This window comes from Hyla sarda, unplaced genomic scaffold (genome assembly GCF_029499605.1).
Source record: "Hyla sarda isolate aHylSar1 unplaced genomic scaffold, aHylSar1.hap1 scaffold_1853, whole genome shotgun sequence".
In the NCBI taxonomy this organism is placed as follows: Eukaryota; Metazoa; Chordata; class Amphibia; order Anura; family Hylidae; genus Hyla; species Hyla sarda.
This window is the reverse complement of record NW_026608503.1, coordinates 49,780-65,238: the sequence shown is the minus strand read 5'-3', so window position 1 is coordinate 65,238 and position 15,459 is coordinate 49,780. Positions and strand designations below refer to the sequence as shown.

General features: G+C 54.1%; 1 protein-coding gene across 1 annotated transcript; it reads left to right on the top strand.

Annotated features, from left to right (window-relative positions):
* The first annotated feature begins 1,145 nt into the window (after positions 1 to 1,145).
* On the top strand, positions 1,146 to 15,439 carry PAQR4 (progestin and adipoQ receptor family member 4). The gene is given in 4 exon segments (XM_056552748.1): positions 1,146 to 1,517; positions 1,519 to 1,660; positions 13,977 to 14,195; positions 14,991 to 15,439. Coding segments are annotated over 4 exon segments (900 nt in total). The 5' UTR covers positions 1,146 to 1,412; the 3' UTR covers positions 15,425 to 15,439.
* The last annotated feature ends 20 nt before the right edge of the window (positions 15,440 to 15,459 follow it).

The window sequence follows — 15,459 nt, the reverse complement described above, 5'->3', positions numbered from 1 at the left end:
CAGTAAGAGACCCCCCCCCCCCCCTGTACAGTCGCCATCAGTAAGAGACCCCCCCCTGTACAGTCGCCATCAGTAAGAGACCCCCCCCCCCTGTACAGTCACCATCAGTAAGAGACCCCCCCCTGTACAGTCGCCATCAGTAAGAGACCCCCCCCCTGTACAGTCGCCATCAATAAGAGACCCCCCCCTGTACAGTCGCCATCAATAAGAGACCCCCCCCTGTACAGTCGCCATCAGTGAGAGACCCCCCCCCCGTACAGTCGCCATCAGTAAGAGACCCCCCCCCTGTACAGTCGCCATCAGTAAGAGACCCCCCCCCCCCCCCTGTACAGTCGCCATCAGTAAGAGACCCCCCCCCCCTGTACAGTCGCCATCAGTAAGAGACCCCCCCCCTGTACAGTCGCCATCAGTAAGAGACCCCCCCCCTGTACAGTCGCCATCAGTAAGAGACCCCCCCCCCCTGTACAGTCACCATCAGTAAGAGACCCCCCCTGTACAGTCACCATCAGTAAGAGACCCCCCCTGTACAGTCACCATCAGTAAGAGGACCCTCCTCTGTACAGTCACCATCAGTAAGAGGACCCTCCCTCTGTACAGTCACCATCAGTAAGAGGACCCTCCCTCTGTACAGTCACCATCAGTAAGAGACCCCCTCCCCCCTGTACAGTCACCATCAGTAAGAGACCCCCCCTCCCCCCTGTACAGTCACCATCAGTAAGAGACCCCCCCCCCTGTACAGTCACCATCAGTAAGAGACCCCCCCCCCTCCCCCTGTACAGTCACCATCAGTAAGAGACCCCCCCTGTACAGTCGCCATCAGTAAGAGACCCCCCCCCCTGTACAGTCGCCATCAGTAAGAGACCCCCCCCCCTGTACAGTCGCCATCAGTAAGAGACCCCCCCCCCCTGTACAGTCACCATCAGTAAGAGACCCCCCCCCCCTGTACAGTCACCATCAGTAAGAGACCCCCCCCTGTACAGTCACCATCAGTAAGAGACCCCCCCCCCTGTACAGTCGCCATCAGTAAGAGACCCCCCCCCCTGTACAGTCGCCATCAGTAAGAGACCCCCCCCCCTGTACAGTCACCATCAGTAAGAGACATCCCCCCCCCCCGTTCCTATAGACATGACCCCCCTTAGGACTCTGTTTCCCCCTCCACAGCTCTGCCTGTTCTCCGGACTCTGGTGATGCCAGGACCATGTGTGGTGCGTGTGGAGCAGAGTGAGCGGGGTCGGAGCTGACAGAGGCCTCGGGGAGGGGGCAGAGACCTCCGGAGTGACGTGTGGGATTAGGTGCGGGGGCCCTCCCTCCCTCCCTCCCTCTGACTTTCCTCCGTTCACCTGGAATCTCCTGAGACGCCTCCTGGACGAGGAGACTGCTGCCAGACACTCCTGCTGCTCAGAGTATGCTACATGCGGGCCCCAAGGAGATGTCCCCCCGGGGACCCGTGTACCGCTGATTCCCGAGCCTATGAGAAGGCGTCCTGTCAGCTGATGGCGTTCCTGAGCGGGCCCCGGGCTCCTGGACTGGGCCAGCTCCCCCCCACACCTGCAGTTCAATAAGTTTGTGCTGACGGGATACCGGCCGGTGGCCAGCGGAGCCGAGTGTCTGCGGAGCCTCTTCTACCTGCACAACGAGCTGGGCAACATCTACACCCACGGTGAGCGGCGTATACTGTATGTACCCAACTGCCTGTATACTGCCACGTCACACTGCCTGCATACTGCCACACTGTACACATCACACTGCCTGCATACTGCCACACTGTACACATCACACTGCCTGCATACTGCCACACTGTACACATCACACTGCCTGCATACTGCCACACTGTACACATCACACTGCCTGCATAACTGCCACACTGTACACATCACACTGCCTGCATACTGCCACACTGTACACATCACACTGCCTGCATACTGCCACACTGTACACATCACACTGCCTGCATACTGCCACACTGTACACATCACACTGCCTGCATACTGCCACACTGTACACATCACACTGCCTGCATACTGCCACACTGTACACATCACACTGCCTGCATACTGCCACACTGTACACATCACACTGCCTGCATACTGCCACACTGTACACATCACACTGCCTGCATACTGCCACACTGTACACATCACACTGCCTGCATACTGCCACACTGTACACATCACACTGCCTGCATACTGCCACACTGTACACATCACACTGCCTGCATACTGCCACACTGTACACCCCACATCACACTGCCTGCATACTGCCACACTGTACACCCCACATCACACTGCCTGCATACTGCCACACTGTACACCCCACATCACACTGCCTGCATACTGCCACACTGTACACCCCACATCACACTGCCTGCATACTGCCACACTGTACACCCCACATCACACTGCCTGCATACTGCCACACTGTACACCCCACATCACACTGCCTGCATACTGCCACACTGTACACCCCACATCACACTGCCTGCATACTGCCACACTGTACACATCACACTGCCTGCATACTGCCACACTGTACACATCACACTGCCTGCATACTGCCACACTGTACACATCACACTGCCTGCATACTGCCACACTGTACACATCACACTGCCTGCATACTGCCACACTGTACACATCACACTGCCTGCATACTGCCACACTGTACACATCACACTGCCTGCATACTGCCACACTGTACACATCACACTGCCTGCATACTGCCCACACTGTACACATCACACTGCCCGCATACTGCCACACTGTACACATCACACTGCCCGCATACTGCCACACTGTACACATCACACTGCCTGCATACTGCCACACTGTACACATCACACTGCCTGCATACTGCCACACTGTACACATCACACTGCCCGCATACTGCCACACTGTACACATCACACTGCCCGCATACTGCCACACTGTACAACATCACACTGCCCGCATACTGCCACACTGTACACATCACACTGCCCGCATACTGCCACACTGTACACATCACACTGCCCGCATACTGCCACACTGTACACATCACACTGCCTGCATACTGCCACACTGTACACATCACACTGCCTGCATACTGCCACACTGTACACATCACACTGCCTGCATACTGCCACACTGTACACATCACACTGCCCGCATACTGCCACACTGTACACATCACACTGCCCGCATACTGCCACACTGTACACATCACACTGCCCGCATACTGCCACACTGTACACATCACACTGCCCGCATACTGCCACACTGTACACATCACACTGCCCGCATACTGCCACACTGTACACATCACACTGCCCGCATACTGCCACACTGTACACATCACACTGCCTGCATACTGCCACACTGTACACATCACACTGCCTGCATACTGCCACACTGTACACATCACACTGCCTGCATACTGCCACACTGTACACATCACACTGCCTGCATACTGCCACACTGTACACATCACACTGCCTGCATACTGCCACACTGTACACATCACACTGCCTGCATATTGTATTACTTCACCCTGAGGCTGACAGCTGACCCTGCACATATGTGTGAATTCACCCTGAGGCTGACAGCTGACCCTGCACTTAAGAATGTAAAGTCTTAAAAAGCTTTGGAGGTGAGTGGAGGAGTGTAAGGAGCTCCGGACATAATCTCTTTTACTAGTGACCTGGATTCAGGAGCGTTCCATATATAGAGGGGCGGAGGCATGGAGGCTGTGTACAGACCACAACCTACCACGCTATATGTGGATACGTGTCTGGACTAGGTCAGTGTGTATACGGCTGGCGAGGAGATGTCTGGACGGGGTCAGTGTGTATACGGCTGGTGAGGAGATGTCTGGACGTGGTCAGTGTGTATACGGCTGGTGAGGAGGTGTCTGGACGTGGTCAGTGTGTATACGGCTGGTGAGGAGGTGTCTGGACGGGGTCAGTGTGTATACGGCTGGTGAGGAGATATGGAGGTGTCTGGACGGGGTCAGTGTGTATACGGCTGGCGAGGAGGTGTCTGGACGGGGTCAGTGTGTATACGGCTGGCGAGGAGATGTCTGGACGGGGTCAGTGTGTATACGGCTGGCGAGGAGGTGTCTGGACGGGGTCAGTGTGTATACGGCTGGCGAGGAGGTGTCTGGACGGGGTCAGTGTGTATACGGCTGGCGAGGAGGTGTCTGGACGGGGTCAGTGTGTATACGGCTGGCGAGGAGGTGTCTGGACGGGGTCAGTGTGTATACGGCTGGCGAGGAGGTGTCTGGACGGGGTCAGTGTGTATACGGCTGGCGAGGAGATGTCTGGACGGGGTCAGTGTGTATACGGCTGGCGAGGAGATGTCTGGACGGGGTCAGTGTGTATACGGCTGGCGAGGAGATGTCTGGACGGGGTCAGTGTGTATACGGCTGGTGAGGAGGTGTCTGGACGGGGTCAGTGTGTATACGGCTGGTGAGGAGATATGGAGGTGTCTGGACGGGGTCAGTGTGTATACGGCTGGCGAGGAGGTGTCTGGACGGGGTCAGTGTGTATACGGCTGGCGAGGAGGTGTCTGGACGGGGTCAGTGTGTATACGGCTGGTGAGGAGGTGTCTGGACGGGGTCAGTGTGTATACGGCTGGCGAGGAGGTGTCTGGACGGGGTCAGTGTGTATACGGCTGGCGAGGAGGTGTCTGGACGGGGTCAGTGTGTATACGGCTGGTGAGGAGGTGTCTGGACGGGGTCAGTGTGTATACGGCTGGTGAGGAGATATGGAGGTGTCTGGACGTGGTCAGTGTGTATACGGCTGGTGAGGAGGTGTCTGGACGGGGTCAGTGTGTATACGGCTGGTGAGGAGATATGGAGGTGTCTGGACGGGGTCAGTGTGTATACGGCTGGTGAGGAGATGTCTGGACGGGGTCAGTGTGTATACGGCTGGTGAGGAGATATGGAGGTGTCTGGACGTGGTCAGTGTGTATACGGCTGGTGAGGAGATATGGAGGTGTCTGGACGGGGTCAGTGTGTATACGGCTGGTGAGGAGATATGGAGGTGTCTGGACGGGGTCAGTGTGTATACGGCTGGTGAGGAGATATGGAGGTGTCTGGACGGGGTCAGTGTGTATACGGCTGGTGAGGAGATATGGAGGTGTCTGGACGGGGTCAGTGTGTATACGGCTGGTGAGGAGATGTCTGGACGGGGTCAGTGTGTATACGGCTGGTGAGGAGATATGGAGATGTCTGGACGGGGTCAGTGTGTATACGGCTGGTGAGGAGATGTCTGGACGGGGTCAGTGTGTATACGGCTGGCGAGGAGATGTCTGGACGGGGTCAGTGTGTATACGGCTGGCGAGGAGGTGTCTGGACGGGGTCAGTGTGTATACGGCTGGCGAGGAGGTGTCTGGACGGGGTCAGTGTGTATACGGCTGGCGAGGAGGTGTCTGGACGGGGTCAGTGTGTATACGGCTGGCGAGGAGGTGTCTGGACGGGGTCAGTGTGTATACGGCTGGTGAGGAGGTGTCTGGACGGGGTCAGTGTGTATACGGCTGGTGAGGAGATATGGAGGTGTCTGGACGTGGTCAGTGTGTATACGGCTGGTGAGGAGATATGGAGGTGTCTGGACGGGGTCAGTGTGTATACGGCTGGTGAGGAGATGTCTGGACGGGGTCAGTGTGTATACGGCTGGTGAGGAGGTGTCTGGACGGGGTCAGTGTGTATACGGCTGGTGAGGAGGTGTCTGGACGGGGTCAGTGTGTATACGGCTGGTGAGGAGATATGGAGGTGTCTGGACGGGGTCAGTGTGTATACGGCTGGTGAGGAGATGTCTGGACGGGGTCAGTGTGTATACGGCTGGTGAGGAGATATGGAGGTGTCTGGACGTGGTCAGTGTGTATACGGCTGGTGAGGAGGTGTCTGGATGGGGTCAGTGTGTATACGGCTGGTGAGGAGATATGGAGGTGTCTGGACGGGGTCAGTGTGTATACGGCTGGTGAGGAGATATGGAGGTGTCTGGACGTGGTCAGTGTGTATACGGCTGGTGAGGAGATGTCTGGACGGGGTCAGTGTGTATACGGCTGGCGAGGAGGTGTCTGGACGGGGTCAGTGTGTATACGGCTGGTGAGGAGATATGGAGGTGTCTGGACGGGGTCAGTGTGTATACGGCTGGTGAGGAGATGTCTGGACGGGGTCAGTGTGTATACGGCTGGTGAGGAGATATGGAGGTGTCTGGACGGGGTCAGTGTGTATACGGCTGGTGAGGAGATATGGAGGTGTCTGGACGGGGTCAGTGTGTATACGGCTGGTGAGGAGATGTCTGGACGGGGTCAGTGTGTATACGGCTGGTGAGGAGATGTCTGGACGGGGTCAGTGTGTATACGGCTGGTGAGGAGATGTCTGGACGGGGTCAGTGTGTATACGGCTGGTGAGGAGATGTCTGGACGGGGTCAGTGTGTATACGGCTGGTGAGGAGATGTCTGGACGGGGTCAGTGTGTATACGGCTGGTGAGGAGATGTCTGGACGGGGTCAGTGTGTATACGGCTGGTGAGGAGATGTCTGGACGGGGTCAGTGTGTATACGGCTGGTGAGGAGATGTCTGGACGGGGTCAGTGTGTATACGGCTGGTGAGGAGATGTCTGGACGGGGTCAGTGTGTATACGGCTGGTGAGGAGATGTCTGGACGGGGTCAGTGTGTATACGGCTGGTGAGGAGATGTCTGGACGGGGTCAGTGTGTATACGGCTGGTGAGGAGATGTCTGGACGGGGTCAGTGTGTATACGGCTGGTGAGGAGATGTCTGGACGGGGTCAGTGTGTATACGGCTGGTGAGGAGATGTCTGGACGGGGTCAGTGTGTATACGGCTGCTGAGGAGATGTCTGGACGGGGTCAGTGTGTATACGGCTGGTGAGGAGATGTCTGGACGGGGTCAGTGTGTATACGGCTGCTGAGGAGATGTCTGGACGGGGTCAGTGGGGGAGATTTATCAATATATACACTGTTTCCTAATCATGCAGTGTACCACAATCTAGTTATAGACGCTCAAAGTTTGTGCAAGTAGCAAAATAATTACACACAAATAAACCAGCACGGAGGACGTGTAAAACTTCGCTCTAAAATCGGGTCGCCCCAGTAATAGCTGTAATGTGCCGACACTATGCCCGGTATTAACCCATTAGACATGGCAATCAAATCTGATCACCAGTCTAAAATATCCAGAAATACTTCCCATCAGCTGCACTTGAGGACGAAGAATGTTCAAACTCTTGAGATTGCACCTCTGTAGACTGTAACCATGGTCACCATACAGCTAGAATACCACTGTATGAGCAGGGAGGGAGGAGGAGGTACAGCTGTTAGGTCTATGTGTGACCGTGTGTATGCAGCAGAGCTGAGTGTGTGACCGTGTGTATGCAGCAGAGCTGAGTGTGTGACCGTGTATGCAGCAGAGCTGAGTGTGTGACCGTGTATGCAGCAGAGCTGAGTGTGTGACCGTGTGTATGCAGCAGAGCTACACATAATCACACATTCAGCTCTGCTCTATACACATGCTGCACACACTCAGCTCTGGTACATGTACAGTGTATACCAACCAGGGTGCCTCCAGCTGTTGCAAAACTGCAACTCCTAGCATGCAAAGTTTAGCAAGACTTGGAGGCATTCTCATTGGTAAACACTGATATGGAGGTCAGGGAACAGATTATTTAGCAAAATTACATATTTTTTTTAAATTAGACATTCTGTGTACTTTATAAAGATTTGATTTTACTATTGTGCAGAGTTTGGTTGGGCGCACACTGCTGCTCCGGCACTTCTAGCTATGTGAGGTTGTACGGTGGGAAAATGCCCCAGCTCTGTGGAGTGTGAGGTAGAGAAGGAGTGCACACTAGAGCGAGGGGGGGTATTTCTATATTTTCACAATTTATCAAAGGACGTGCATAACTTTAGAAAATTTTGAGCAAGAGTGTAAATTAGACAGCAGTGTAAAGGGGGAGATCTGTGTCTGACCCTAATGATGATTGTGTGTATACGGCTGGAGACGTTGTGGTCAGTGTGTGGTCTCCAGGTACTCCCTGTGGTGGTGGTCAGGATTGGGGTTACCGTCTGCTCATCACTCGTGGTATAGTCTTGTTAATGCAAATCCCATAATGTTCTTACACAAATGACCTTCTGCTGACGTCACGTCTGACCCCCCCCCCCAACGGCGGAGGTGACCACTCTGCTCCTCATAAGAGGAATTTCTAAAAGTGGATTGAGCCAGGAAGATGGAGAACATTGCTTACTCAGCTGCTTCATCCCCTTCCCCCAAATCCTGCTGCTGAGAAGAGCGCAACACTGAAGGGAGGTCACACCTGCAGCCTCAGGGGACACCTATAGACACAGTGGTATACAGCCTGGTCACAGCCCGCACTGCAGCCTCAGGGGACACCTATAGACACACAGTGGTATACAGCCTGGTCACAGCCCGCACTGCAGCCTCAGGGGACACCTATAGACACACAGTGGTATACAGCCTGGTCACAGCCCGCACTGCAGCCTCAGGGGACACCTAAAGATACACAGTGGTATACAGCCTGGTCACAGCCCGCACTGCAGCCTCAGGGGACACCTATAGACACACAGTGGTATACAGCCTGGTCACAGCCCGCACTGCAGCCTCAGGGGACACCTATAGACACACAGTGGTATACAGCCTGGTCACAGCCCGCACTGCAGCCTCAGGGGACACCTATAGACACAGTGGTATACAGCCTGGTCACAGCCCGCACTGCAGCCTCAGGGGACACCTATAGACACACAGTGGTATACAGCCTGGTCACAGCCCGCACTGCAGCCTCAGGGGACACCTATAGACACACAGTGGTATACAGCCTGGTCACAGCCCGCACTGCAGCCTCAGGGGACACCTATAGACACAGTGGTATACAGCCTGGTCACAGCCCGCACTGCAGCCTCAGGGGACACCTATAGACACAGTGGTATACAGCCTGGTCACAGCCCGCACTGCAGCCTCAGGGGACACCTATAGACACACAGTGGTATACAGCCTGGTCACAGCCCGCACTGCAGCCTCAGGGGACACCTATAGACACACAGTGGTATACAGCCTGGTCACAGCCCGCACTGCAGCCTCAGGGGACACCTATAGACACACAGTGGTATACAGCCTGGTCACAGCCCGCACTGCAGCCTCAGGGGACACCTATAGACACAGTGGTATACAGCCTGGTCACAGCCCGCACTGCAGCCTCAGGGGACACCTATAGACACACAGTGGTATACAGCCTGGTCACAGCCCGCACTGCAGCCTCAGGGGACACCTATAGACACACAATGGTATACAGCCTGGTCACAGCCCGCACTGCAGCCTCAGGGGACACCTATAGACACACAGTGGTATACAGCCTGGTCACAGCCTGCACTGCAGCCTCAGGGGACACCTATAGACACACAGTGGTATACAGCCTGGTCACAGCCCGCACTGCAGCCTCAGGGGACACCTATAGACACACAGTGGTATACAGCCTGGTCACAGCCCGCACTGCAGCCTCAGGGGACACCTATAGACACAGTGGTATACAGCCTGGTCACAGCCCGCACTGCAGCCTCAGGGGACACCTATAGACACACAGTGGTATACAGCCTGGTCACAGCCCGCACTGCAGCCTCAGGGGACACCTATAGACACACAGTGGTATACAGCCTGGTCACAGCCCGCACTGCAGCCTCAGGGGACACCTATAGACACAGTGGTATACAGCCTGGTCACAGCCCGCACTGCAGCCTCAGGGGACACCTATAGACACAGTGGTATACAGCCTGGTCACAGCCCGCACTGCAGCCTCAGGGGACACCTATAGACACACAGTGGTATACAGCCTGGTCACAGCCCGCACTGCAGCCTCAGGGGACACCTATAGACACACAGTGGTATACAGCCTGGTCACAGCCCGCACTGCAGCCTCAGGGGACACCTATAGACACACAGTGGTATACAGCCTGGTCACAGCCCGCACTGCAGCCTCAGGGGACACCTATAGACACAGTGGTATACAGCCTGGTCACAGCCCGCACTGCAGCCTCAGGGGACACCTATAGACACAGTGGTATACAGCCTGGTCACAGCCCGCACTGCAGCCTCAGGGGACACCTATAGACACACAGTGGTATACAGCCTGGTCACAGCCCGCACTGCAGCCTCAGGGGACACCTATAGACACACAATGGTATACAGCCTGGTCACAGCCCGCACTGCAGCCTCAGGGGACACCTATAGACACACAGTGGTATACAGCCTGGTCACAGCCTGCACTGCAGCCTCAGGGGACACCTATAGACACACAGTGGTATACAGCCTGGTCACAGCCCGCACTGCAGCCTCAGGGGACACCTATAGACACACAGTGGTATACAGCCTGGTCACAGCCCGCACTGCAGCCTCAGGGGACACCTATAGACACACAGTGGTATACAGCCTAGTCACAGCCCGCACTGCAGCCTCAGGGGACACCTAAAGATACACAGTGGTATACAGCCTGGTCACAGCCTGCACTGCAGCCTCAGGGGACACCTATAGACACACAGTGGTATACAGCCTGATCACAGCCCGCACTGCAGCCTCGGGACACCTATAGATACAGTGGTATACAGCCTGGTCACAGCCCGCACTGCAGCCTCAGGGGACACCTATAGATACAGTGGTATACAGCCTGGTCACAGCCCGCACTGCAGCCTCAGGGGATACCTATAGATACAGTGGTATACAGCCTGGTCACAGCCCGCACTGCAGCCTCAGGGGATACCTATAGATACAGTGGTATACAGCCTGGTCACAGCCCGCACTGCAGCCTCAGGGGACACCTAAAGATGCACAGTGGTATACAGCCTGGTCACAGCCCACACTGCAGCCTCAGGGGACACCTATAGACACACAGTGGTACACAGCCTGGTCACAGCCCACACTGCAGCCGCAGGGGACACCTATAGATACACAGTGGTATACAGCCTGGTCACAGCCCGCACTGCAGCCTCAGGGGACACCTATAGACACACAGTGGTATACAGCCTAGTCACAGCCCGCACTGCAGCCTCAGGGGACACCTAAAGATACACAGTGGTATACAGCCTGGTCACAGCCCACACTGCAGCCTCACGTGACACCTATAGATACAATGGTGTACAGCCTAATCACAGCCGCCTCAGGGGACACCTGTAGATACAGTGGTATACAGCCTGGTCACAGCCCGCACTGCAGCCTCGGGACACCTATAGATAGTGGTATACAGCCTGCACTGCAGCCTCAGGGGACACCTATAGATACAATGGTATACAGCCTGGTCACAGCCTGCACTGCAGCCTCAGGGGACACCTATAGATACAATGGTATACAGCCATGGAGCCTTACTACAGACAATGGGATCATGTGGAGCCTTATCAGAGGGCGGCTAAGTGCCTGACAATGATCCGGAAAACTCCTTGTGTAAACAGACAAAGCAAATACTCCTTGTGGTCTCCTCTGTGCCACAGACTGAAGTCTACGTACGTGTGACCAAAGAGTCTACATACATACATACATAGGACCAAAGAGTCTACATACGTGTGACCAGAGACATACATGGGGGGGGGGGGGGGCGCGGCGCGGCATGGGCTACATACATATTATTGCACCCTCCTGCCATCCCGAAAACTACAACTCCCAACGTGTCCTCCCCACCATACAGAAAACTGCAGCTCCAGACGTGTCATCCCCCCCTATACAGAGAACTACAGCTCCTAACGCGTCATCCCCGCCATACAGAGAACTACAGCTCCTGACGCGTCATCCCCGCCATATAGAGAACTACAGCTCCTGACGCGTCATCCCCGGAAGAGAACTACAGCTCCTGACGCGTCATCCCCGCCATATAGAGAACTACAGCTCCTGACGCGTCATCCCCACCATATAGAGAACTACAGCTCCTGACGCGTCATCCCCGCCATATAGAGAACTACAGCTCCTGACGCATCATCCCCACCATATAGAGAACTACAGCTCCTGACGCATCATCCCCACCATATAGAGAACTACAGCTCCTGACGCGTCATCCCCACCATATAGAGAACTACAGCTCCTGACGCGTCATCCCCACCATATAGAGAACTACAGCTGACGCGTCATCCCTGCCATATAGAGAATTACAGCTCCTGACGTGTCATCCCTGCCATATAGAGAATTACCGCTCCTGACGTGTCATCCCTGCCATATAGAGAATTACAGCTCCTGACGTGTCATCCCTGCCATATAGAGAATTACAGCTCCTGACGTGTCATCCCTGCCATACAGAGAACTACAGCTCCTGACGCGTCATCCCCGCCATACAGAGAACTACAGCTCCTGACGCGTCATCCCCGCCATATAGAGAACTACAGCTCCTGACGCGTCATCCCCGGAAGAGAACTACAGCTCCTGACGCGTCATCCCCGCCATATAGAGAACTACAGCTCCTGACGCGTCATCCCCGGAAGAGAACTACAGCTCCTGACGCGTCATCCCCACCATATAGAGAACTACAGCTCCTGACGCGTCATCCCCACCATATAGAGAACTACAGCTCCTGACGCGTCATCCCCACCATATAGAGAACTACAGCTCCTGACGCGTCATCCCCACCATATAGAGAACTACAGCTCCTGACGCGTCATCCCCACCATATAGAGAACTACAGCTCCTGACGTGTCATCCCTGCCATACAGAGAACTACAGCTCCTGACGTGTCATCCCTGCCATACAGAGAACTACAGCGCCCGACGAGTCATCCTCGCCCCTTTTTTTTTTTTTAGTTCCCATGAATTACCTGGAGTCTTACATTTGCAGACACTGAACAATGCTGTGCCATAGCAGCCTGCCATATCATTTATCAGCACTCCATTACTACAGCCTGCTATCCATAGAGATGTCAGATTGCTGCATAGTTTATGTAGTTATGTCTAGATAATAATGTCAGATTGATGCATAGTTATATACAGATAAGGTCAGGTTTCTGTAAAACTGGTACTGCAGTTATGTCTCGGGCAGATAAGTAATGATTACAGGTTTGTTCTGATTTAATCTCTGGGGAGCATAAAAAAAGGCTCTCAGAGGCTACTTTGGGGCAGTGTACCTCTTGGTGAGATTGGCGACTGCTGGACATGCCTCTACCATGCACTCAAAGACATTTTGCCCAGTTGACAGAGTGACAAGGAACGTTGACTGGAACAGTATCCTCTTTAGTGAGGACTGTTGGGCTGGAATATGGAGGTCTTATGGTGAGCACTTCAATCCTGCCTGTGCTGTGACAGACTGCCCCCTGCTGGCGTGATGATCTGCGGAGCCATCGTTTACGATGGTCCCCATTAGTAGTCCTACAAGGGACAGGGTTCAGCAATATGCACAGGACATCATGCGGCCACGACATGTCCCTTCATGGCTTCCACCTGGAGTTTTTCAGTAGGATAATGGTCGCCGACATACAGCAAGAGTTTCCCAGGAATATCTCCACCAGTGGCCCGTCCTTGTCCTGCCTGTAGGCAGAGTAATGAGCACATTGTCTAGTGTCAGGAATCTGCCAAGTTGTGTGACCTCTGACCAAAACGCATTGTAGTCTTTAGCACAGCTGCCTTTCTGGTCAGGTTAGTTGTTACACAGCATTTGGTGACCACACAGGGGCTATTGATTCAGTACAGTATAGGAGCGGTAGTACTAGAGCTGCAGTAAAGGCACATAAAAGGAGTGGCCCTGCTGACACGCTCTGTGTATTGTGATACCTCCAAGGCTGTAAATAAGACTGTGCCTCAGATTACAGACGGGATAGGACATGTGCATTCAGTGGGATCATGTTAACCACGACTCTGGGCTCGGAATACACAGTTCTCACCAGCAGAGCGAGGTGTAGAGACAACCCTCGCCTGTGATGCCTCTTGTAGCTTTCCTGCAGACATCACAGGTTGAAGGATTGCAGCAGAAGACTGTATGTAATTACTGTTGTTCTTCTCTTTTCAGGGATTCCTCTCCTTGGTTTCTTATTCCTGCTCCCTCTACATATTCCATGGCACCAGCTGTCTGTCCCGTGGCTTGGTGTGGTCCATTACTTAGCCTGTGTCAGCCCCCAGCTGGGCAGTGTGCTGTATCATCTCTTCATGAACCACCATGGCGGGGCATCTGTCTACCACAAGCTCCTCACCCTTGACATGTGTGGCATCTGTCTTGTCAACACTTTAGGTAAGTTTTCATCTTTGACCACATATCTCCTGTGCTTGACACCGAAAGAATAGCGGGGCAGTTACCATGGAGCATACCCCATCCAGGCACTTATCTCTCCATCTTTAGGACTCCTCCAGCTGTCATGGTAGGGCTGCACGATTTAGGGAAAATTAGTGATTATGGAAGGAAATGTAATGATTTCGATATAATAAACAAATAGTAAAATCCCATGTTTATTTAATGGGGAGAGACATGAAATAAACATAATAAATCCGTAAGTCTGCCACAGATCCTGTTCTCCTCCATGCAGTCCAGTGTCTTATGGGACATACAAGACCTTCCTGCTCAGTCAGTCATTGGCCTTACACAACACTGCTGTGGTCACTGATTGGTTAAGCGGGAAAGATCCTGGAATCAGCTGAATGTCAGACACAGAAGACAACGGAACCGCATGGTGGACGGGATCTGCTGAAGACCTACTGGGGCTAGGGGAGCATCATGTTTTTATGTTTATCCTGCACCCCTATTATTATTTAGTACAATGTTTCCCAACCATGGTGCCTCTGATTTGTAGTTTTGCAACAGCTGAAGCTACCCTGGTTGGAAAACACTGACTAAGCATGCGTGATATGGTGCCAGACAATTTCTGGGGAGCCATATCAACATATGGCAAGAATCATGATTTGTCGTGCAGCCCTAGTAGCAGGAATATGGAAGAACTGCACACATGGCTTCTATGGTGGCACAGGTGAAGGGTAAGTGTCTAGACTATCAGTCAGTCCTTATCACTTGTCTCTCTCTCTCTCACCACAGGTGCGCTCCCCATCATTTACTGCACGCTCCTGTGCCATCCCTACACGCGGAGTCTGGCCCTCCTGGCATATAGTGGCTTGTCTAGTTACGTCATCTTCTGCGCCATCAGCGCCCAAAGCAATGTACGTCGCCTCTGCTCGTTCACCTGGCAGGCCGCCTTTCGCTTTTTCTTTTTTTATCTACGTTGGGTGGGACTGGGCTCCGGCCATCCATCTTCACTACGCTGCTACCTCCTTATGGATAGTCTGGCCCTCTTCGGAGGCGTAATAAACATTTCCCGCCTCCCTGAACGTTTACGTCCTGGAAAATTTGACTACTGGTGCAACAGCCACCAGATTATGCACGTCCTGGTGGTTATCAGCATCTTATACTTGCACTGGGGTGTAACCTCTGACCTCATATGGATAAGCAGATATTCGTGTCCGCTGGAGTGATGCACTGACCTCCCTCCATGGTTTACTGAAAAAAA